This window comes from Budorcas taxicolor, chromosome 19 (assembly GCF_023091745.1).
Source record: "Budorcas taxicolor isolate Tak-1 chromosome 19, Takin1.1, whole genome shotgun sequence".
Taxonomy (NCBI): domain Eukaryota; kingdom Metazoa; phylum Chordata; class Mammalia; order Artiodactyla; family Bovidae; genus Budorcas; species Budorcas taxicolor.
The window spans coordinates 44,737,874-44,763,690 of record NC_068928.1 but is presented as its reverse complement, the minus strand read 5'-3'; the positions used below and the strand labels follow the sequence as shown (position 1 = coordinate 44,763,690).

At 48.2% G+C, this 25,817-nt stretch overlaps 1 protein-coding gene across 4 annotated transcripts in view; it reads left to right on the top strand.

Annotated features, from left to right (window-relative positions):
* PLEKHM1 (pleckstrin homology and RUN domain containing M1) overlaps positions 1–25,817 on the top strand; it is a 58,244-nt gene that overhangs the window by 20,817 nt on the left and 11,610 nt on the right. For all 4 annotated transcript variants that reach the window (XM_052657908.1, XM_052657910.1, XM_052657909.1 and 1 more), the window contains 4 exons: positions 20–425; positions 16,239–16,503; positions 19,521–20,441; positions 22,888–23,033. In XM_052657908.1, the coding sequence (XP_052513868.1) occupies positions 20–425; positions 16,239–16,503; positions 19,521–20,441; positions 22,888–23,033 (1,738 nt within the window). The remainder of the gene's footprint in view (positions 1–19; positions 426–16,238; positions 16,504–19,520; positions 20,442–22,887; positions 23,034–25,817) is intronic.

Genomic DNA, 25,817 nt, shown 5'->3' with positions numbered 1-25,817 from the left:
TTTGTTTAAAAACTTCTAGGGTGTTGTCGGAATTCAGCAAAGCCCAGGTAAACTCTGTGCCAGCCAATGAACCGAGCCGAGAAACGGAGGTTCTCACGCTGCAGGCCCCGCTCCCCTTCCCTGGCCTCGACACCAGCACGTCCCTGCACTTGGAGGAACCAGCAGAGCCCCGCCATGCCCAGGCCTCCTCTGGGACTGGAGATGGGGACCACAAGCAGGAGCCACTTGCCCAGGCGCCTGGTGCCCTGGGCTGGCCACAGCCGGGCCCTGCCCACGCTGTCCTTTCGGGGAGCACTTCAGGCCAGCAGCCTCCTCATCCCATGAGAGATACCACCAGAGCAGCCAGCCAGGAAAGCGGCCAGCAGAAGCCCCTGGAGGATGGCGGACCTCGGCTGAGCCTTGCGGTTCCCTCCCCTACCAGTCCGGTGAGTGGTATAAGCTGGGTTTGGGGGGGAAGGGACTGGAGGAGGCGGGTGTTGGTGCATGTCTCAGAGCCAGTGTAGGGTTTCCCCAGCTAGTGACCCAAGTGACCTCTGCCTTCTCCCTCTGAGCCCCCTCGCCTTGCATGGTTCGGTGTTAATAGAACATCGTGCTGATGGAGCTAATGTTCTGTGGGGTGTGAGTAGTGGATGGGAGCAGGGCTCCTTGCCCATCACTTCCCATGGGGATCTCTATCACCTGCACACCCACGCCATGGAGAAGGTAGTTCTCTTCCGACCACAGGCTCTGCTCTTCACCACAGACACTCACCAGCTTATGCCTCACTGAGCTTTGGTTTCCTCCTCGGTGCTTGTTATTGTTTATTTATTTACGTAGCTGCGTCAGGGCTCAGTTGCAGCATGCAGGATCTTTTGTTGTAGTGCAGGGATTCTCTAGTTGTGGCTCATGGGCTGACTTGCTCCACAACATATGGGATCTTAGTTCCGCAACCAGGGATCGAACCTGAGTTCCCTACATTGCAAGGCAGATTTTTATTTTTTGGCCACTGTGTCTTTTTTTTTTAATTTTTGAACTTTTTATTTGGTATTGGGGTATAGCTGATTAACAATGTTGTGATAGTTTCAGGTGAACAGCAAACGGGCTCAGCCATGCATATACATGTATTAATTCTCCCCCTAATTCCCCTCCCATACAGGCTGCCGCATAACATTGAGTAGAGTTCCATGTGCTATACAGTAGGTCCTTGTTGGTTATCCATTTTAAATATAGCATCCCAAACTCCCTAACTATCTCTTCCCTTCCCCTTGGCGACCGTAAGTGTGTTTATTGATCACATTAAAATGAAAGCATTTTAAATATGTATTTTTAATAAAATATAAAATTAAAGTTTTAATTAGTCAATTAAATGATATTTTAATTAAAGTTTGAACTAAAATTAAAGTTATTAAAATTAGCTTCACTTTTTTTTTTTAACTTTCTTTAATGTGGGTCCTAGAGCATCTAAGATGACCTATGTGGCTTGCATTGTGTTTCTTTGGGACGACACTGTTCTAGAATAAGCTATTCCAGTGTGTTGAAGACCTGAAGAAGCCAACCCTGGGACTGTCTTGAAAAGACCCCTGAGGGTAGAGGCTAGAACTGGGGGCCCTACTACTGCAAAGCAGTAATCAAACTGTGAACTCGAGTTCTTAACGCCATTTCACATTTGTTCTTGGGTCATGAAAAGCAGAAGTAGGAACTGGAGTGCACGTGTACCCACACAAAACCCAGAGCTCATCCCAGCTATGTCTGGGGCTCACGTTGGGCATACAGTCTTACTCTTTCAACTCTATCCACAAACGTCCCTCCTTTGGCCTGTAGCTTCCAGATTCTATAACTCAGGATGGGCCAGGGCCATGAAATTGACTACAGGGGGCACCCCCACCCCCTCTTTTAACAGCTTTATTGTGATATAATTCACATACCATACTATTCACCTAATTAAGTGTATAAATCAGTTTTTTTATTCATAGTTGTACAAGCATCACCACAGTCTAAGTTTAAATATTTTCATCTTCCATTAAAGAATCCCCCTCCCCATTAGCAATGACTCCTGTCCTTTCCTCCCACTCTCCTGCCTCTCCTCACCTTGCTCAACCCCAAGCAACCACTGATCTACTCTGTCTATAGATTTGCCTGTTCTGGACATGTTACATATATAGAATCATATAATCACATTTGTGATTGGCTTAGTTTCAATTAGCAAAATGTTTTTTAAAGTTCATCCATGTTGTGGCATGTATTAATACTTTGTCTTTTTTTTTTTTAATATCCCATTGCAAATTCCATCATATGGATGTATCACGTTTTATTTATCCATTCATGAGTTAATGATCATTGGCATTTTTCCTACTTTTTTGACTGTTGTGAATAATGCTACTATGAACATTCATGTATAATTTTTTGCTTGGACATATATTTTTAACTTTTTTGGATGCATAGCTTGAAGTACAATTTTGGGATCATATCGTATCTCTATATTTAACCTTTTGAGAAACTGCCAAACTGTTTTCCAAAAGCAGTTGTCTTGTTTTATATTTCAACCAGCAGTGTATTTCTGTGCATCATCACCAACAGTTCTTACTGTTGTTTTTTTTTTTTTTATACAAGTGGTATCTCATTGTGGTTTTAATTTACATTTCCCTGATGACTAATGATGTTGAGCATCTTTTCATGTGCTCATTATCATTTGTGTTTTTGTTTGAAGAAATGTCTATTCAAAACATTTGCTCATTCTTGGGAATTCCCTGGTGGTCCAGTGGTTAAGACTCTGTACTTCCAATGCTGGGGGATACAGGTTCAGTCCCTGGTCAGGGAACTTAGATTTCCACATGCCTTGTACCATGGCCAAAAAAGATTGCCCAGACTTAAGCAGGGTTATGTAATAAGTTACAGTTTTTTTGTGTGTTCTGGACGCTAGACCTTTCTTAGATGAGTGATGTGCAGATTTTTCTCCCATTTTGTGCATTGTCTTTTCACTTTCTTGATGGTATCATTTGAAGCATAAAAGTTTTGAATTTTGATGTAGTCTCTTTTTTGTCGCTTGTACTTTTGGTTTCATCTCTAAGTACTCCTTTTCTAATCCAAGGTCATGGAAAGTTACTCCCATGTGCTCTAAATGTTATAGTTTCATCTCTTACTTTTCAATCTATGATCCACTTAGAGTTAATTTTTGTATTCGGTAGAAGAATGGTGCCTGACTTCATTTTTTTACATGTGCTTATACAGTTATACGAGCACCATTTGTTGGAAAGACTTTTTTTTCACATTTTTATTTATTTATTGGCTGGGCTGGGTCTTCATTGTGGCTCAAGGGCTTCTCTAGTTGTAGCACACAAGCATGGTTGCCCAGCGGCATGTGGGATCTTAGTTCCCCAACCAGGGCTCAAACGCACATCCCCTGCATTAGGAAGCAGATTCTTTACCACTGGACCACCAGGAAGTCCCTGGTAAGACTACTGTTTGCCTGTTGAATTGTCCCACTTTCCCCTTTAAACATTTTTTTTGAGAAATGAAGTATTTAAAGCACCCAGATCCTCAACGTACACCTCAGTGGATACTTATATATCACATACACTCTGTAACCACCATCCAGATTGAGATATAGAACATTTCCAGCCACCAGAAGTTTCGCTTCTGCCCTCTTCCACTCACTGGCCCCCCCACTCCAAAGGAAACCACAGTTCTGACTTGTAGCCCATAAAGTCTTTCCTGTTGTTGAACTTTATATAGATAGAATCATATAGTATATATTCTTTTAGTTCTTTCACTGAACGTTATATGTGTGAGCCTCATCTATAGCCTGAGGTTCTTTACCATTGTTCTGTAGTATGCCACCATAAGAATACAGATTCTTTACCACTAGCGCCACCTGGGAACCCCACAGAATATATCACAATGTCCCGTATAGTCAATTCCCGTAATGTATTCACTGTCCTGTAACAGACGTTTGAGTTGTTTTCAGGTTTGGGCTATTATGAAGAAAGGAGATATGAGCATTCCTATACTTGCCTTTCAGTGAACCCATGTGTTCGTTTCTGCTGCTGCTGCTGCTGCTAAGTCGCTTCAGTCGTGTCCGACTCTGTGCGACCCCATAGACGGCAGTCCACCAGGCTCCTCTGTCCCTGGGATTCTCCAGGCAAGAATACTGGAGTGGGTTGCCATTTCCTTCTCCAGCGCATGAAAGTGAAAAGTGAAAGTGAAGTCGCTCAGTCATGCCTGACTCTCAGTGACCTCATGGACTGCAACCTACCAGGCTCCTCTGTCCATGGGATTTTCCAGGCAAGAGTACTGGCGTTGGGTGCCATTGCCTTCTCCATTCGTTTCTGGGTGTGCCTCTAAGAATGGAATTGCTAGATCACTGGGTAGGCATGTGTTGAGCTCTAGACAGGGAAGCCTGGCGTGCTGCAGTCCATGGGGTCACAAAGAGTCGGATGTGACTGAGCGACAGAACTGAACTGGACTGAACTGAGATACTGGCAAACAGTTTTCAAAGGGCTTGTACTAACTTATACTCACATTTGCAACGTGAGCATTTTCATTGTCCTTCGTCATAGTCAGTGGTATTGGCAATCTTCTACATTCTGGCTACTCTGGTAGGTGTATAGTGGGTCTCACTGTGGTTTTAATTTGCATTTCCCTGATGACTAATGATACTGATGCCTTTTCATCTGCTTTTTGGAAGCATTTTTTAAAGTCATTGTCCCATTCTTGAATTGAGTTGTGTTTTCCTAATTGATTTGTAGCAGTTCTTTATATACTATGGATGTGTCTTTTATTGGAGGAAAAAATATATATATAATAGCAAATATGTTCATATAATCTATGGCTGGCCTTTCAGTTCAGTCGTTCAGTTGTGTCTGACTCTTTGCAACCTCTCAATGGTATCTTTTTAGTATTATTTATTTAGCTATGCTGGGCTTTGATTGTGGCATGTGGAATCTTTTTTTTAATAGTTTCAGCACGTGGGGTCTGGTTCCCTGCCCAGGATCAGACCTGGGACCCCCTGCATTGGGCGTGCGGAGTCTCAGCCGCTGGGCCACCAGGGAAGTCCCATCAGTCTTTCTGTTTTTCAATCGATGTGTTTTGTGTCTATTTTTAAAATCTCTTTCTACCCCAAGGCTATGAAGGCTGTGGAAATCCCTGTATTTTCTTCTAGAAGCTTTCTTATTTTACCTTTTACAATTAGGTATATGCTCCACCTGAGCTTATTTAGATCTGGTATGAGGTCGGTGTTTTCCACATGGATGTCAGGTTGACCTCGCACCGTTTATTGAATACTACTATAAATCATGGCGCCGTATACGTGTGGGTCAGACTGTCCTTTTTTGCTATCCCAAAGGTGACTTCAAGCCCAGAATGTCACAAGGCCCTGAAGGCTGTGACTGAAAACAGCAGCATGCTGAGGTTGAAGAGAAAGGCTCTGTGGCCCCCGCTAAAGGAGAGGGACGTCCCTGGGGTCGGCGGCTGTGGGCCCCAAACAGCGTTCCCCAGAGTGCCCTTGACCGGGGTGCGTTCACTCCTGTCCAAGGCTGGCTTCTGCTTTGCAGGCTCAGGCATCCTATCTTGCCAGGGTCCCAAAGCTGGTTGGACGGGACAGCTTGCTATGTCAACAAAAATCTTCCTGTGCTCACCAAGTTTTGACACCTCCCCCAAACACCACCCCAGCCTCCATGCAGCTGCTCACAAACCGAGCACCTTCCAGCCCTGGCTTTTACATTTTTAAAAATAAGGTTACTGATTTATTTTTGACTGTACTAGGTCTTCGTTGCTGTACACAGACTTTTCTCTAGTTGCGATGAGCAGGGGCTACTCTTTGCTGCGGTGCACGGGCCTCTCACTGCGGTGGCTTCTCTTATGGAACACGGGCCCTAGGCTGTCAGGCTTCGGTAGTTGTGGTTTGCAGGCTTAGTTGCCCTGTGGCATGTGGGATCTTAGTTCCTGGACCAGAGATCGAACCTGTGTCCCATGCATTGGCAGCTGGATTCTTAACCAGTGGCCCAACCGGGGAAGTCCCTGCAGCTTTCACGTTTGCAGTTCCCTCTGCTTGAACTGTTTCCCATCTCGCTGCTTTTGCTCAGTGTCCTTTCAACCTTCCCTGACAACCCTGTTTCAAAAGCACCCTCCCCAGTGACTCTCTTTCCCTCTCACCTGCTTCACTCTATGGCACTCTTCACTTGGTTAGATTCTATCTTTGTCTACTCGTTTATTGCCTTATTTCTGTCTAGAATATTATCTGCATGATACAGAAGACCATGCCTGGTCCCTTAGCTCTGAGTACTGTACCTGAGAGAGAGTAGGTATCGGTGAATAGTTCTTAAGTCCTCCAAAGACTCTCAAGATGCCAGCTTGTAAGTTTACATGGAGGAATGCTCCACTGGGTGCATGGGGCTGGCAGGTCAGTCCAACCAGGTCACCCGCTGCCTCCTGGCCAGCCTCAGGGCAGTCTGGTTGCTGGAGGGTTGCTTGGGGAACACGGCATCAGGGCACCAGAGGCTGAGCCCAGTGTAAGATGCTGGTCCCTCCCGGGGCCTGTCCCCAGGGGGCAGCTGTGTGCCCATCCATCCCCCTTGCCCAGGAGACAGTCCCTGTGCTGCCCCTGGGATTCGACTCTTTCTCTGCTGCCATCACTTAGTCATTGCTGTTTATCCGAGAGCCATTCAGCCTTGCTTTAAAACTTTGTTTTTAATTAATTTTATTCAGAACCCCAGCTATGGGCCCAGCGCTACGCTTGGTAGGGTGATGGAGCAGGATAGAGGCCCTGCTCTCTGGAGACAGACACTGGGTTAGACAAAGGCCATCTGCATCATAATTATTACACTTGTGTTGAGTGCTGGGAAGGACTGGAGTGACTCTGCGTATGTGGCATTTGGAAGGTCGTGAGTTGGTTTCTCAGTATGACTCCCAGAGGACAGTCTGACTTCTAAGACTTGGCTCCAATCACTCCCTTCAGGGACCACTGACAAGTCAGGCTACAGGCAGTCCTTTCACCTGACAGGATGAGGACAGACTGAACAAAAGGGATGTTTTGAAAGTGGTCTAGAGACCTGACATCTCACCCCTCTGCCAGACCCCTCTCAGGGATTCAGCTGTTATGCGTAGCATCCTGGTACCTCTAGTAACTCCACGTGGCCTTCTTCCGTCTTGGGTGCTGGTGGCAGGTGCTGCTCTGGCTTAGATCCTGGGTCAATGGTGATCTCCCCCCACAAGGGTTCGGGCCAGATGCGGGGCCCTGAGTGAGCAGGAGGCAGGAAGGTGGTGGGGGGAGGGGGCACAGTGGTGTGCTTCCCCCTCCCTGTAATAACTCGGGATCCTGGAGTGGGGCACAGCTAAAGAGCTCAGTCCAGGCTCATGTGCAGAAGCTCCAAGGACCCAGTGTTCCCACTGTTTTTCTCTATTGCTTAAGAGAACAAAAGCTTTTCCCCAGAGTCTTATTTCCTGGTGGGCGGCCTGTGGTCACTGGGCCATGTGTGGACACTTCCCAGCAGTGTCCCTCTCCTCCCTGGAGAGAGAGGCCCTCACCAGTGAGCATGTTGTTGCTCAGTCACTAGGTCATGGACTGCAGCGTGCCAGGCTCCTCTGTCCTCCACCATCTCTGGGAATTTGCTCAGATTGAAGTCCATTGCATTGGCGATGCTCTCCAACCACCTCACCTCTGCTGCCCCCTTCTCCTTTTGCCTTTTCTCTTGCCCAGCATCAGGATCTTTTCCAATGAGTTGGCTTTTCGCATCAGGTGGTCAAAGTACTGGAACTTCAGTTTCAGCAGCAGTCCTTCCAATCAGTGTTCAGGGCTGAATTCCTTTAGGATTGACTGGTTTGATTTCCATGCAGTCCAAGGGACTCTCAAGAATCTTCTCCAGCACCACTATTTGAAAGCATCAGTTCTTTGGCACTCAGCCTTCTTTATGGTCCAGCTCTCACATCCATACGTAACTACTGGAAAAACAGTAGCTTTGACTATACAGACCTTTGTCGGCAAGGTGATGTCTGTGTTTTTTAATGTGCTGTCTAGGTTTGTCATAGCTTTCCTGCCAAGGAGCAAATGTCTTTTAATTTCATGGCTGCAGTCGCTGTCCAAAGTGATTTTGGAGCCCAAGAAAATAAAATCTGTCACTGCTTCCACTTTTTCCCCTTCTATTTGCCATGAAGTGATGGGACCTGGTGCCACGATCTTAGTTTTTTGAATGTTGAATTTCAAGCCAGCTTTTTTACTCTCCTCTTTCACCCTCTTCAAGAGGCTCTTTATCCTCTTCACTTTCTTCCACTACAGTGGTATTGTCTGCATGTCTAAGGTTGTTGATATTTCTCCTAGCAGTCTTGATTCCAATTTGTGATTCATCCAGTCCAGCATTTCACCTGATGTACTCTAAGTTAAATAAGCAGGGTGACAATATACAGCCTTGACTCACTCCTTTGCCAGTTGTGAACCACTCAGTTGTGTATCCAGTTCTAACTGTTGCTCCTTGACCTGCGTACACGTTTTCTGGGAGGCAGGTCAGCTGGTCTCACACTCCAGTCTCTTTAAGAAGTTTCCAGTTTACTGTGATCCATACATTCAGAAGCTTCAGCATAGTCGGCAAAGCAGAAGTAGATGTTTTTCCATCCAAAGCTGCTAAGTCGCTTCAGTCGTGTCCGACTCTGTGCGACCCATCGACGGCAGCCCACCAGGCTCCCCTGTCCCTGGGATTCTCCAGGCAAGAACACTGGAGTGGGTTGCCATTTCCTTCTCCAGTGCATGAGAGTGAAGAGTGAAAGTGAAGTTGCTCAGTCATGCCCGACTCTAGCAACCGCATGGACTGCAGCCTACCAGGCTCCTCCATCCATGGGATTTTCCAGGCAAAAGTCCATCCAGTAAATGTTGGCAATTTGCTCTCTGGTTCCTCTGCCTCTTTGAAACCCAGCTTGTACATCTGGAAGTTCTCGGTTCATGCAGCTACATTGAAAGATTTTGAACATAACCTTGCTAGCATGTGAAATAAGCACAGTTGTATGGTACAGCAGCATACAGCGTCACAAAATCCACATCTGTCTCCTTCCTTGTTTCCTCACCCCACCTTTGTTATTTTACATTGAAAACGTTTGGACAGTCAAGATTTATTCCCTCATGTTTTTGGGTTTTTGGGTTTTTGGGGGGACCATGCTATGCCTGTGACTTGTGGGATCTTAATTCCTCAACTAGGGACTGAACCCTGGGCCCTCAGCAGTGAAAAGCACCAATTCCAATCACTGGACCACCAGCGAATTCCCACCTTATCTTTAAAATATATATAAATATATATATAATATATGTAAATATATATAATATATGTAAATATACATATATATATATATTTTTTTTTTACTGTGTTGGGTCTTAGTTACTGCATCAGGTCTTAGTTTCAGCATGTTGGATCTTTAGTTGTGGCATGTGGAATCTAGTTCCCTGACCGAGGATTGAACCCAGGTCCCCTGCTTAGAAGGTGCAGAGTCTTAGCCACTGGACCACTAGGGAAGTACCCCCCTCATCTTTTATAATTCTGTACCAGGCACAAAGAATGACCATTCCAAACAGCTTTGTAGGTGCTAGGATGGAGGTAAGCGTAAAATGCCATAGGAGCCCAGAAGGGATCTCAAACCTACCTGGGGGTGGGTTGGAGGGGGTGTAGGCTGAGGATGAGTAAGGACAGCTTCCAGGAGGTGATAAATGACCTCTGAGCTGAGTCTTAAGGAAGAGTGGTCTCTCCCATAAGGGTTTCCCAGGTTGTGTGCGCCAGGCTCCAGGAATTTCCCTGGATGGCCATGGGATTGCTCCTGCAGCCCATTTTCCTTGGGGAGTTCCCCTGGGTCTTGATGACTTAGACAGGCTTTGTTCAGGATCCTGAGTTGTGAGTGGTCCCTGGCAGTCACCCTGATTGACACATTGTCCTGTCACTGGCAGAAGGAAGCACCTGCTGGTTCTAAAGGTTTTGGAAGAAGCTTTGGAAGCCAAGCTCTGTGAGCCTCCCTGCCACCAAGCTCCTGACTGAGAACTCACCACTCTTGGCTTAAGGAACTTGACAGCATCTGAATGGATTAAGCTGTTCAAACCAATCCTTCTGACATTCTGGGCAGCTCCAGCCCCGCTCCCCTTCCCTGTCTGTGGGAGTGGGGAGGGCAGTGTTAATTTAGGGGTTGGAAATAGCAACATTAGGGTGAGGTTTTTGGCACTTAACACAACAACTGGGCTGGTTGCAGCCCTTGGGTGACTCACTTCCTCTGTGTAGACAGCCACTGAGGGCATCCAGCCAGCTTCCTTGCCTCTGCTCTCCCATGACGCTTAGGCACAAAAAGACAGGGAGCACTTGAAATAGTGAAGAAAAAGAGCGAGAATTCATTCCCACGAGCCTCCTGACCCCCACCGCACTTCCGTCAGCCCAGTGAGCAACATCAGATTCAGGGAGATAGCAGCAGAAGGGAAGGGGCGTGGCCTGGCTGCCTGGAGCCTTGGGGACCTGCTCAGAAATGGGAAGTAGACGCAGAGGAGCTAGTGATATCTCTGGGTCTTGCCTGCCCATGCCTCCTCCATCTCAAACCTTACAAGCAGCCCTGAAAAATTCAACATCCCTTTAACAAATGGTGCTGGGACAACTGGATATCCACATGCATAAAGGTGGATCCTTTCCTCACATCATATACAAAAATTAACTCAAAATTGATCACAGATCTAGGGATAAAAGCTAAAACTGTAAACCCCTTTGCAGAAAACATAGGAGTAAATCTTTGTAACCTTGGCTTAGGCAATAATTTCTTTTTTTTAATGTTTATGTGTTTATTGATTTGGCTGCATCGGGTCCTAGCCACAGCACGTGGAATCCTTTCATTGCCGCGTGCAGGCTGTTCACTGCAGCATGGGGGCTCTCTAGTTGTGGCATGCTGCCTTTAATTGCCCCATGGCACATGAGATCTTAGTTCCCTGACCAAGGGTTGAACCACTGGTCCACCAGGGCAGGCCCAGGCAGTGGGTTCTTAAGTGTGATACCAAAAGCATAGAGACAAAAGAAAAAACAGATAAATTGGTCTTCATCAAAATTTAAAAATTTTCTGCCTCAAAGAAAGAAAGTGAAAAGTGAAAGTGAAGTCGCTCAGCCGTGTCTGACTCTTTTCGACCCTGTGGACTGTAGCCTACCAGGCTCCTCCATCCACGGGATTCTCCAGGCAAGAATACTGGAGTGGGTTGCCATTCTCATCTCCAGGGGATCTTCCCAACCCAGGGATTGAACCCGGTCTCCCGCATTGCATCAGACGCTTTAACCTCTGAGTCACCAGGGAAGCCTTAAAGGGCACTATCAAGAAAGTTAAAAGGTAACTCACAGAACTGGAGAAATGATTTGCAGATCATGTATCTGATATGGGCCTAGTACCCCGAACTTAGAAACCTTGCAACTTGTATTTGCTTCCTAGGGCTTCTGTAACCGGAGAAGGCAGTGGCATCCCAATCCAGTACTCTTGCCTGGAAAATCCCATGGATGGAGGAGCCTGGTAGGCTGCAGTCTGTGGGGTCCCTAAGAGTCGGACACGACTGAGTGACTTCACTTTCACTTTTCACTTTCACGCATTGGAGAAGGAAATGGCAACTCACTCCAGTGTTCTTGCCTGGAGAATCCCAGGGACAGGGGAGCCTGGTGGGCTGGCATCTGTGGGGTCACACAGAGTTATACATGACTGAAGCAACTTAGCAGCAGCAGCAGCTTCTGTAACAAAGGACTATAAACTAGATGGCTTGCAACCACAGAAATGTATTATAGTGATTACCCCTTATCCCCAGGGATATGTTCTGAGATTCCCAGTGGATGCCTGAAACTGTGGATAGTACCAAATCCTTTATATACTATATTTTTTCCCATACACACATACCAGTGATAAAGTTTAATTTATAAGTTAGGCACAGTAAGGGCCATCCCTAGTGGTCCAGCGCTTAGGATTTCACCTTCCAACGCAGGGGGTGCAGGTTCAATCCCTGGTTGGGAGGCTAAGGTCTTACATGCCTGGTGATCAAAAAATCAAAACAGAAAACAGAAGCAATATTGTAACAAACTCAATAAAGACTTTAAAAATGGTCCACATCAAAAAAATCTATTAAAAACATTAGGCAGAGTAAGAGATTAACATAACAATAAGAAAATAGAGCAAGTATAACAGTGTTCTGTAACAAAAGTTACGTGAATGTGACCTCTCAGCCCCCCGATATCTTACTGTACCAATGTAATGCCTTTTCCATCTTAACTTTAAGCACTTATTCACGTGCTGTGGGTATAGCTTCTGTAGTTTGAGGTGCAGCAACAAAGGTGGCACTAATTTATTTTTCCTTCTTCATCATCTCACAGATAGAAGACTCTTTCTTACCGCAGATCCTAACAACTTTTGAATATCATTTCTTTCTTTCCTTATTTAGTCGAGAACTTTTACTGCGTTACGTAAAGACAGCACTTTACGGCTTCTCTGGCAGATCCGAATTGCCAGCATCACTCATCTTGTGCTTTGGGGCCATTATTAAGTAAATCAGGGTTGCATGAACACAAGCACTGCGATATCACAGTGGGTGATCTGATAACCAAGAGGGCTACTAACGAAGTGACTAATGGTGGGACAAAGGGGTGATTCACACGTCCCAGGCAGGATGGAGAAGGAGGATGAGAGGTTTCATCACACTACTCAGAATGGTCACAGTGCAAAACTTGTGAATTGTTTATTTCTGGAATTTGCCTCTTAATGTTTTTGTGGAAAATATAGTTGGCTGTGGGTGATTGAAACCATAGATAAGGGGGAACTGGTGAATCTGATGGTTCTGGAGGCCAGAAGTTCACGGTCCAGATGCTGGCAGGGTTGGTTCCTTCGGGAGATTCTGAGGAAGAATCTGTTCCACGCCTTTCTCTCGGCTTGTAGTGTCACCAGCAGCCTTGGGCATTCCCTGGCTTGGAGACACATCACTGCAGGCCCTGCCTCTGTCATCACACGGGGTTCTCCCTCTGTATCTCTGGCTTCACTTGGTGTTCTCTGTGTGTTCTCTTTTCTCCTCTTATAAGTAGATCGGTCACATTGGATGAAGGGCCCACCGTACCCCAGTATGACCTCATCTTAACACATTTGCAACAACGCTACTTTCAAATAAGGTCACGTTCTAAGGTCCTGGGGGGTAGAATTCCAGCATATCTTTTTCAGGGTTTGGGGGGGACACACACAATTCAACCCATTACACGACAAAAGAACAAATAAACCAATTTGAAAATCGGCAAAGGATTTGAATAGACCTTTCTCCAAAGAAAATTTACAAATGACCAATAAGCATATGAAAACATGCCCAGTGTTTTCAGACATCAGAGAAATGCAAATCAAAGCCATAAGTTTGCACTTCATATTATAGCCATATATTCATCTGACTATAATCAAAAGTACAGATAATAATGATGGAGAGGATGTGGAAAAATTGGAGCCCTCATACATTGCTGATGGGAAGGTAAAATGGTACAGCCACCTAGGAAAACAGTTTGGAAATTCCTCAAATGTTAGACGTAGTTATCATCAGTTGAGTTCAGTTGCTTAGTTGTGTCCAGTTCTTTGTGACCTTGTGGACTGCAGCATGCCAGGTTTCCCTGTCCATCACCAACTCCCAGAGCTTCCTCAAACTCATGTCCATTGAGTCGGTGATGCCATCCAACCATCCCATCCTCTGTCGTCCCCTTCTCCTCCCACCTTCAATCTTTCCTAGCTTCAGGGTCTTTTCTAATAAGTCAGTTATTCACATCATGTGGCCAAAGTATTGGAGCTTCAGCTTCAGCATCAATCCTTCCAATGAATATTCAGGATTGATTTCCTTTAGGATTGACTGGTTGGATCTCCTTGCAGTCCAAGGGACTCTCAAGAGTCTCCTCCAACACCACAGTTCAAAAGCATTAATTCTTCGGCACTCAGCTTTCTTGCTTTCTTTATGGTCCAACTCTCACATCCATAACATGGCTACTGGAAAAACTATAGCTTTGACTAGATGGACCTTTGTTGGCAAAGTTATGTCTCTGCTTTTTAATATGCTGTCTAGGTTGGTCATAGCTTTTCTTTCAAGGAGCAAGCGTCTTTTTAATTTCATGGCTGCAGTCATCATCTGCAATGATTTTGCAGCCCAAGAAAATAAAGACTGTCACTGTTTCCACTGTTTCCCCATCTATTTGCTGGGAAATTATGGGACCAGATGCCATGATCTTCATTTTTTGAATGTTGAGTTTTAAGTCAGCTTTTTCACTCTCTTTCACTTTCAAAAAGAGGCTCTTTAATTCCTCTTAGCTTTCTGCCATAAGGGTGGTATCATCTGTATATCTGAGGTTATTGATATTTCTCCCAGCAGTCCTGATTCCAGTTTGTGCTTCATACATTCCAGCGTTTCTCATGATGTACTCTGTATATAAGTTAAATAAGCAGAGTGACAATATGTAGCCTTGACATACTCCTTTCCCGATTTGGAACCAGTCTGTTGTTCCATGTCCGGTTCTAACTGTTGCTTCTTGACCTGTATACAGGTTTCCCAGGAGGCAGGTAAGATGATCTGGTATTCCCGTGTCTTGAAGAATCTTTCACAATTTGTTGTGATCCACACAGTCAAAGGCTTTAGCATAGTCAATGAAGCAGATGTTTTTCTGGAATTCTTTTGCTTTTTTGATGATCCACCAGATATTGGCAATTTGATCTCTGGTTCCTCTGCCTTTTCTAAATCCAGCTTGAACACCTGGAAGTTCTCAGTTCACATACTGTTGGAGCCTGGCTTGGAGAATTTTGAGCATTACTTTGCTAGTGTGTGAGATCGGTGCGATTGTGTAGTACTTTGAACATTCTTGGCATTGCCTTTCTTTGAGATTGGAATGAAAACTGACCTTTTCTAGTCCTGTGGCCACTGCTGAGTTTTCCAAATTTGCTGGCATATTAAGTGCAGCACTTTCACACATCATCTTTTAGGATCTGAAGTAACTCAGCTGGAATTCCATCACCTCCACTAACTTTGTTTGTAGTAATGCTTCCTAAGGCCCACTTGACTTGCATTCCAGGATGTCTGGCTCTAGGTGAGTGATCACACCATCATGGTTATCTGGGTCATTAAGGTATTTTTTGTTATCGTATTATCCATCAATTCCACTCCTAGGTGTGTGCCGAGAGAGTAGAAAACATGCGTCCACAGAAGAACTTACACAGCAAGGTTCTCTGCAGCGTTATTCATAATTGTCAAAAAGTAGAAAACTACTCATATGTCCATCTTCTGAGGAGCGGATATATAAAACATGATAAATCCATAATTGGAATATTAATTGGTAATAAAAAGGAATGAAATAATGATACATGCCAGGACATGGATAAACCTTGAAAACATCATGCTAAGGGAAAGAAAGTGAAAGTGAAGTCACTCAGTCGTGTCCGACTCTGCGACCCCATGGACTGTAGCCCACCAGGCTCCTCCCTCCATGGGATTTTCCAGGCAAGAGTACTGGAGTGGGTTGCCATTTCCTTCTCCAGGGGATCTTCCCGACCTAGGGATCGAACCCGGGTCTCCTGAATTCCAGGCAGATGCTTTAACCTCTGAGCCACCAGGGAAACCAGTTTCAAAAGACCACATGTCATAAAGTTTCATTTACACATATTCAAAATGGGCCAACCTAAGGAAACAGGGGGTTTCCCAGGTGGCGCAGGGGTAAAGAATCTGTCTGCAATGCAGAGACACAAGAAAGGTGAGTTTGATCCCTGGGTTAGGAAGATCCCCTGGAGGAGGAAATGGCAAGCCACTCCAGTATTCTTGCCTGGAGAATCCCATGGACAGAGGAGCCTGGCAGGCTACAGTCCATGGGGTCACAAAAAGTTGGACACGACCGAGTCCTCACACATGGAAACAGAAAGTAGATTATTGATTGCCTGGAACTGGAGTGGCTGAGGGGAAACAGGGAGTGGCTGCGGATGGGGTTTCCTTATGGAACAATGAAAATGTTCTAAACATAAATTGTGGTGATGGTTGCACAACTCCATGAGTATGCTAAAACTACCGAATTACACACTTTTTTTTGTTGTTCACATCATGTTAGATCTTAGTTCCCCAATCAGGGATGGAACCCACTCCCCCTGCAGTGGAAGGGCTGGAGTCGTAACCACTGAACTGCCAGGGAAGTCCCTGAAGTATACACTTTAAATGGTTTAATGTTATGGTGTGAATCATGTCTCAATAAAGGTGCTTTTAAAAACAAGCAAACCTGCCTTTCCTTCTTTCCCAATAGAAAAGCAAGAGCTGGATCTCAGAAGATGACTTCTACCGGCCTCCCCGGGAACAGCCCAGAGGGAGTCCTTCTGATGCCGCCACAGCTTCTCCCAGAGGGATTCCCGAGGCAAGGCCTGGCCTCCTTGTGCAAGAACCAAGACGAAGCTGCTCCATGGAGGCCTTAGACAAAGCTTGCGCGCCTTCCCCAGGAAGCGAGAGAAGCAGGGCTGCCCCGGCGCCGCCGGATCACAGGAACTTCAGGGTGGTGCATCGCCGGCAGATGGGTAGGCAGCTCAGCGGGCGTCCGGGTGCCGCACTGCGCCTGAGCAGTGCCTTTCGGAGAACAGTTTGAAAGTCCTCTCTTGCGTAACCAATTGGGCGGCATCTTCTCCCAAGAAAAACCTTATCCCAAAATGTAATAAGGAACACCCTTGCAGAGTAATTCAGGAAGGCATTTCAGGAAGAGTACTGTATTTTCTCATAAAATCTTTTTTAAAATTTTTATTGGAATATAGTTGATTTACTCTGTCTTGTTAGTTTTAGGTGTACCGCACAGTGAATCAGCCACACAGATACATACATCCACTCTTAAAATCTTAAGAAAGTAATGCTCAAAACGGCCTGCAGAGTACATGAATGCTGTTTCATACACGAAAATGGAGAATGACTTCCCTGAAACTCTCCTATAAATCTTAATGATTATACATAAGATTATATGTAAGATACATAAGATAATCTTATGAGTATATAGGCCTCTGGACTCTGTCTGGAGCCCAGAACGAAAGCCCCACCTCTTGAAGGCTCAGATGTTTCAACTGCTCCTCCCTAAGGCCCTTCTCTCAGATGGTTTATTTAGCAGCTCTGGTGGGGTTTATCAGATCTGCAGTTTGTTCCGTGTCCTCTGTGTGCAGTTTACAAGGAGGCCACCTTGACCCCCACACCCTATGAAATTCCATAAAGCATTAAATAACCATAACCTAATTTTTATGTCTGGCACAGCCCTGGTTTCCATGCCACCTCCTCTTAGGTTTTTCTTCCAGCCCATGTAATGGTTACAACCATACCAGAGAAGGTGTGTTTTATGCCTGTGTCATCAGGTACCTGGAAGGATAGGAAGGCCCTGCACAGTGGTTTGAAATCTCTAAGGCTAGTCCAAGCTGGGAGAGAGAATTGTGTGTCCTTTGGACCCCCTTTTTCAGGAAGATGGCTAGCCGCCCCCCTGCCCCCCCTCCCCAGGAAGATCAGGGAGCCTTGGGCTGTGTGTAGTACACACACTCCCTACTCAACAGATACTTACTGGGCACCTGCGATGTGCCAGGTACTATTCTAGGTGCTGGGGACACAACAGGAAACCAAGCCAGGTCCTTATCTTCATGGGAGTTGTATTCTAGCGTGAGAGACAGGAAATAAGCAGATGAACAAGTCAACGTATAGTCAGGGCGGGTGATCATTCCTGTGGGGAATAGTAAACGGGAGGTGGGCAGGGTACCATTTCATAAAGGACGGCCAGGGACTCCCCTCATGGTCCAATGGTTAGGAGTCCACACTTTCACTGCTGGGGCCCACGTTCAGTCCCTGTTCGGGGAATGAAGACCCTGCAAGCTGCACAGCACGGCCAGAAAGTAAATAAATGAGTAAAGGCTGGCCAAGGAAGCCCTCACAAATTAGGTGACATTTGAGGAGGCTTGAAAGGTGGGGAGAGAGGCATGAGGCGATCGTTGTATTTCAAGCAGAGAGAACGTGTGCAAAGGCCCTGCAACAGGAACATACTTGATGTGTCCAGTAAGCAGCAGAGACCAGACTAGCTGGAATAGAGGAGATGGGAGGGGGGTGGCTAGAGATGAGGTCAGAGTGATGGGGGGCCTCATGGGCCACAGTAAGGACGCTGGCTTTTGCTCTGAGAGAGACGCGATCTGACTTGGGGGACTCTCCAGGGGAGTCATCCTGGCTCATTTCTTGAGGCACTTCAGAGGGACATAGACCAGTCAGGAGGCCGCAGCCATAAGCCTGGCCAGGAATGATGGTGAGCCAATCCCCTGTGGTAGTGTTGGAGGAGGTGAGAAGTGGAGGAAGGCTCTGGATATACCAAGAGGATTTGCTGATAGATTAGATGTGGGGTGTGAAAGGGAAAAAAAAAAATATCAAGGATAGCTCCAAAGTTTTTAGCCCAAGCATCTGGGAGGATGAAGTTTGCCATTTTACTAGATGAAGAACATCAGGAGAGAAGTGGGTTTGGAGTGGGAGAATCAGGAACACGTTTTTGGACGTGTCAACTTTGAGAAGCCTATTAGACATAAACGGAGCAGATGGAGATCGGAATCTAAAGCTCAAGGGTGAGGTCCAGGCTGGAGATAAAAACTGAGAAGTTGTTGGCATAAAGCCCCAAGACCAGGGAAGATCAGCTAGGAAAAGTGGGTATTAGTAGAGAAGAGAACCAGGGCCGAGCCCAGGGCCTCCATGAAGAGGCCAGTGAGAGGAGGGACATCAGGGAGACAGGAGAGGGGGGCCAGTGACAGCAGAGAAGACCCCAGGAAAGGGGGGCTCTGCTGTGTACAGTGATGCTGATGGGCCAGGCCAGATGGGGACCAACGACTAGGCTTTGGACTTGGCAACAGGAGGGCCTGGTAGCCTTCCCAAGGGCAGGTTCCGTGGACTCGGGACAGAAGGCTGCTCGGAGGAGGTTCAAGAAAGAACAGAAGGAGGGGGACCCAGAGACATTCCCACACCTCCTCAGGGGGGTTTCTGTAAAGGGGACAGAGACCCAGGGTGGTAATTAGAGATGTGAGTAGAGTCGAGAGATATTTTTAATGCTGGGAGAAATAACAGCGTGTTTGTGGGCTGGTGGGAATGATCCAGGAGAGAGGGAGAAGACAGTGATGCAGGAGGGGCAGAAAAGATTGCTGGAGAGACGTCCTTGTCCTTGAGCAGGCGGGGTGGTGGTGGGGGGACCCCTGCGCAATTGCACAGATGGGAGGGTGGCCTCAGAAGCACAGTCAGTTCATCCCCAGCGACGGGGCTCAGAGTGTGGCTGCAGATGCTGGAAGGGGAGGGTGTAGTGAAGCGCTCATGGAGGTGATTGTTGAAGTGCTTTTATTTTCTCAGTGAAATTCAAGAACACAGTCATCAGCTGGGGCGACGGTGGGAGGGAGGCTCTCAAAATACGTTCCCATCCAGCTGGCGGTGGCCTGTGTTCTCCAGGTGGTCACGGAGTCCACACCCAGGACAGGACTCAGGCCCCGGAGATTATCCAGGGTGACAAAGGGCCAGGCCTATCATCTAAAGTGCCTCTTTCTGCCTGCAGGGCTGTCCAACCCATTCCGGGGGCTCCTGAAGCTGGGCACGGTGGAGCGGCGGGGGGCCATGGGCATCTGGAAGGAACTCTTCTGCGAGCTCTCCCCGCTGGAGTTGCGCCTCTACCTGAGTGGCAAGGAGCGCACCTGCATGGACACCTGCTCACTGCTGCGCTGCGAGTCTGTGGGGCCGGCCCACAGTGACGGCCGCTTCGAGCTGCTCTTCTCCGGCAAGAAGCTGATCCTGCGCGCCTCGTCCCGGGATGAAGCCGAGGACTGGCTGGACCGGGTGCGCGAGGCGCTGCAGAAGTGCCGGCCCCTGCAGGAGGAGGAGTGGGTGACCATCCAGTACCCGGAGCAGCCCGAAGACCCTCCAGAGGCCTCCCAGGGTGGCCACCCTGCCCCCTCGGACCTGCACACAGAGGCTGAAACCCCCCAGGGCCTGCAGTTCAACTGGTCCTTCTCCCAGGTGCCTGAGCCTGACGCTATCAAAGAGTCCCTTCTCTATCTGTACACGGACCGCACATGGATGCCCTACATCTTTTCCCTGTCCTTGGAGTCCCTCAAGTGCTTCCGCGTGAGGAACAACGAGAAGATGTTAAGTGACAGCCACGGAGTCGAGACCATCCGAGATATCCTGCCGGACACGAGCCTCGGGGGCCCAGCCTTCTTCAAAATCATTACGGCCAAGGCCATCCTGAAGCTGCAGGCCGGGAATGCCGAGGAGGCTGCCCTGTGGAGGGACGTGCTACGCAAGGTCCTGGCGTCCTACCTGGAGACGGCCGAGGAGGCAGTGACCCTGGGCGGCAGTCTGGATGAAAGCTGTCAGGAGGTGCTGAAGTTTGCCACACGGGAGAACGGCTTCCTGCTGCAGTACCTGGTGGCCATCCCCACAGAGAAAGGCCTCGACTCCCAGGGCTGCTTCTGTGCAGGTGCTGACTCCCTGTCCCCCACCTCCAGCCTGCCCGCACTGGGGTTCCTGCTCTAGGCTCTGCACTCCTTCCTGCTCCCCACAGGCACCCCCATAATGCCTTGGGGATGTTGCACCAAATTAAGCTGTTCCACGATCGTATTATATTCTTCTGGAGCCAGGGCTTCAGATATTTTTGCAAGCTTTTACAAGTGTACACAGGTATTTAATTACAAAAATAGGCTCATACTACTTGCTGGCCAACAGAACTTTCTGTGACGATGACAATGTTCTAGAATCTGTGCCATCCAGTCGCGTAGCTACAAGCCATGTGTGGCTACTGCATACTTCGTGTGGCTTCCTGGTGTGGAAGGAACTGAATTTTCATTTGCCTTTAATAATATATGTGTGTGCATGCTCAGTCATGTCTGACTCTTTGCAATCCCATGGACTGCCACCTACCAGGCTCCTCTGTCCATGGAATTTCCCAGGCAAGAATACTGGAGTGGGTTGCCATTTCCTCCTCCAGGGGATCTTCTCGACCCAGGGGTCGAACCCACGTCTCCTGGGTCTCCTGCATTAGCGGGCAGATTCTTTACCACTGAGCCACCTGGGAAATCCCTTTTAAAAATATATTTAAGTGGACACCTTTGGCTTGTGGCCATGATTTTAGACAGCTCAGCTGTATCTCTTGTTCTGCAGCTTGGCTTTAATCCAGTTAGGAATATGTTATGCACATTCTTCTGCATCAGTACATCTGCTATGTCATTAGCATCATCAGATCCAGTCCTTCCATGCCAGGCAGCTGGGCCAGATGCTTTCTTTGGATTGTCTCATTTAATCCTCACAACAGCCCCGTTGGCATTTGTCTCTATTTATAGCTGAGGAAACTGAGTCACAGGACTGGTGAGTACCTGTCCTAGGTTCACACAGTGAGCGATGGTGGAGCCAGAAGAGGACTTAATGGCCCCAGAACCTGTGCTCTTAGCCAGGCGCCCACAGGGCCTCTCCACTCCCATGCTTTCAAGGCTGCATGATTTTCCCTTGCTCACGTCCCATTTTTAGGTCTTCTCCCTGGTCCAGACCCCCATTTCCTTCAGCCCAGGCCCTCCAGCTGAACTGTGAGGAGGTGGCCCTGCCGCACAGAGAGACGCAGCTCTGCATGGTCTAGGAGCTGTCCCGTCGGGGTGGAGCGTGTGGGACTAGAGGGGAAAGCCTGCTTCAGACATCTGAAGGAAGTGGTCTGCGGTTGGTCCCCCTCCCCCGCCCCCAGCCCCAGAGGATGGAGAAGCTATGCAGAGCAGAGCTTCTTGCAGAAAAAAAGTCTTCAAGCCCCTGTTCACCCCTCGCCCCCCTCTCCCACCTGCCAGCCCCTAACACTCACACTTTGCCCTTTAATCCACGGGCTCCAGGTTCAAAGAGGAGGCCAGGCCCCCAGGACTAGGAGGAGGGCTTCCCCACTGGGGATTTGGATGCTAGCAGGCAGCTTTCCCTGCACCTGCCACCACTATCTTCCCCGCCTCCGCCAGCCCCCAGCCAGCCAGACTGAAACTGGAGAGCTTCTTTCTGCCCACAGAGCTCTGTGGCCGGGCCACTGGCCTCTGACACCTGGCTTGTATCTATCTCATAGTTTACTTTCAAAACCTCATTTAAACTTTGTAATAACCCCACAAAGTAGCAAATAGTAGCTGAATTGGAACCTTGCAAAAATTCAGTGAGGGTCAGAATGAGACAGCCCATACACCGAAGAACCAACCCTCCTAGTCTCCAGGAGGCTGAAGGGACTCCCCCTGGCCCTGTAGGAGGCAGGGCCTGTGCTCAGGATTTGAGCCCTGCCTCTGGTGCCCTGGGCACACCCTACTTTGATTCCCTCTGCCCCCTGCTTTGGGGGCCACCAACAGAGGGGCTGAAGCTGGTCCCTGCACCCCATCCTGAGGTAACAGGCCCTGGCTTCAAGCTGGCACCAGGCCATGTCCACCACCTTTGTGTCCAGCCCCGTGTCCCCAGCTCCTTGCCGAGACCTTGACTCCCTGCTTCCATTTCTGGGCCCCAGTGGAGGGGTGAGCTTAGCAGAGGCTGCGATTGGTGGATAAGCCATAGAAACGTTGAACAGAGGCAGTTAGGAAGAAGAGAACGCGGGCTCTGCTCCAACCGGACCCGAACTTGACTCCAGCTGTGCACCCAGTCGTGGTGTGAGTGGGCAGGTTTCCTAACCTCTCTGTGCATCAGTTTCTACAGCTGGGAAACAGTGACAATAATTCTTACAGAGTTTTGTCATAAAGGTTAATTACCAGAGTTGATTCTGATTGGTGGGAATGTGAATGGCAGCTGTTTTTATCTTCATGCTCTCTTTTCTAATCTGGCTGCATTCCCTAGCAGGTAGGCCCTTTGCCTCGGCAGCTACTGTGTTGCTCAGGAGCTGACTCTGGCCCCACTGCTGCTCACCCTCCCACTGTTCCTCTCCCCAGGCTGCTCCCGGCAGATCGGCTTCTCATTTGTGCGACCCAAGCTCTGTGCCTTCTCTGGCCTCTATTACTGTGACATCTGCCATCAAGACGATGCCTCAGTGATCCCGGCCAGGATCATCCACAACTGGGACCTCACCAAGCGCCTGGTAAGTCTTGAACCCAGCCAGTCATGGCCATACAGGGCTGCTGAGCAACAGAGAAGGGGTCGCTCCTGTTTGCAGCTGCCGTTCATATGCCTGGGGGAGTTTGGCTCTAGAGAAGCCAGGGTCACTAGTTTAGGCTCCATGATGTGGGGGAGCAGACCAAGAAAGTAATTTGGTGCTGGTCTATAGCGCCTGGGCAGAGCTCTGTCCATGCCTGCCTTGGTCCTCAGGTGGGAATCAGGATGGTTCACTGTAGCTCCCCATGGGTGCAGATAAAACTGCTTAGAGCACCAGCGTAGACAGATAGGCAGAAATGATAGAACAGATTAGATATAGAGGATGGGTGGATGGGTTAGGTAGGTAGTTGCATGCATGGGTTGAGGGGTGGCTTGGTGGATGGATATGAATGGATGGATGGTAGATATGTGGATGGATGTATAGATGGGTGGATAGATGAATGTAGATGGGTAGATGATGGATGGATGGATGGATGATGGATGGATGAATGGGCCAGCCAGCTGGTACACTTCCCCCTAGGAGCAGTCAACCTTTTCCAGGCATACAAGCATCTACTTTTTGTTACTTTTGGAGTCCTACTGAGCTTATACTGCTTTGTAACATGTTTGTTCAGTTAGTATTACATCTTAGATACTTTTTGATGTTCACCAAATGCCTTCAAATATGATGTCTTCTGCAGTCTTTCAGATTTTCCTCTTCTTCAGCTGAGCTCATCTACTTACATAGCTGTGTTACCCTGTGCAAACTCTTCCACTTCCCACTTCCTTGTCCATGCTGCTGCTGCTGCTGCCAAGTTGCTTCGCTCGTGTCCAACTCTGTGTGACCCCATAGACGGCAGCCCACCGGGCTCCTTGTCCATGAAGGGGGGTTAATTACAGTGTCTGTCTCCGGGCAGTGAGGACTAAAGGAAACAGAACCCCCCAGTCTCTTAGATGGTGCCCCTTCCCTTTCCTAAGGCCTCACCTTCTGCCTCTAATTCATTCGGTCAGGGTCTGCCTCCAGAGGTGAGGACTTGGCTTTCTCCCAAAGGCACAGATTTCTGCTAAGACAAGACACAGAAACAGGAAGTAGCTGTTTCCTTCTCTCAAGACCCAGGCCTGCCAGCCATGCTGTCTCCTCATATGTCCCCATCAGAGCCCAGAGAACATAATTCTCGGAACCTGTACCACCCTGACCTCCACCCCCTGAGGATGGAAACACCTGTTACCTTCGCTTTGGTTCTCTTTCTCTTTTTTTGGCCATGTTGCATATGGGATCTTACTTTCCCCACCAGGGATCGAACCGCACCCCCGGCATCGGAAGCACAGAACCTTCACCACTAGACCACATTAGCTTAGAGAAGCTGCAACGTTAGCCTCACTTTGGCTTTTTTGTTGGTTACCTCATCCTCACCCCTGCCCTCAGCGTTAAGTATTTAACTAACTACATGGAGAAAATTAAACCTCAAGATGACCACAAATACAAAGAACCCTCTGGTCATAAAACACTCTCACCATTTACAACATCCGGATGCCCCCGTTGAGCCATCTCCCTATTCACTGCTATAATTTTGGTGCCACTTCCTTTTTCCAACTAGAAAATTCTAACAATTCCCTCGGCATACCTAAGGTCAGGAAGCATCCAACTCTCTCAAAGACGCCAGACCTGGGAAAGACAGGAAGGTTCAGAATAGGAAGTGGCAGGCTGGCAGGTTAGGGGCCCCTTGTTCACTGTCTGGCTGACCCACTTGTGCAAGGCCTGGCTGGCACTTGGCAGGATGTCAGCCCAAGCCTGGGGCTTCTCCCATTGTCTGTCTCCTCCACACCCGTAGGGGAGGAACAGTCCCAGGAGAGCTCAAAGCTCATGCCTGTCTATGTACTTGGCAGTTTTCAGCGCGCATTCCTGCATGTTATTTCATCTGGGCCTCACCCTAAGCCTGGGGCTGAGTTGTGGGCAGGGCTGGGCAACTGCAGTCTGACCTGAGTCACTGACTCACCAGGCCTTTGCCAGTGCGATGCCTGTGGGCTGGGGGCTGGTTCCTCAGGGCTCTGGGAAATGGGAAAAGATGGAGATATCAGTGAGGTGAGACATGCTGGGGAAGCCGGTAGAGCAGCCCCTGGCCTGACAGTCTCCTCTGGGCCTGGCCCATCCCCCGGGGCCAGCAGACAGACACCGGGACCACACAGGCGCCCACAGAGTCTGATGGCAACTCCCATTCACCGAGGAGCTGCTTACCTGGATTTTCTTTTAATCTAAACTCAATCCCATGCAGTAGGTGCTTTTATTTCCCCCATTTTACAGATGAGGAAACTGAATCACAGAGAGGTTAAGTAAGTTTCTTGAGGTCATACAGTTGAGAAGGGGTGGAGCCAGGATCCAAAGTCGGACTAAGCACTGCAGGGTGACTGATGGTGGAGAACACCTCAGCTCCTCCATCCTTATCCTCCCCAAAGAAACTGCAGGGGAAGGGGCTTCTCTTTGTAAGTGAGGAGGCCAAGGGTGCAGAGACAGCACTCAGTTCACACCTGGGCTCTGCTTTCTTTCTGGTGGCTTGGATCAGTCACTTTAGTTCCTCTGAGTCTCAGTTTCCGTATCTGTAAAATGGGGATGATGACACCTTCCCCTCTGGGTTGTTGTGAGGGTGAAGAAAGGATGCGGTCAAGGTGCTTAGCCCAGTGTCTGGCAAATAATAGGTGCTCAGTACTTGGTGTTAGGGTCAGGGCTGAGGGTAGAACCTTCCACGTCTATCGTGTGGGAGAAACCCAGATCGATCACTCAACTCCACTTGGA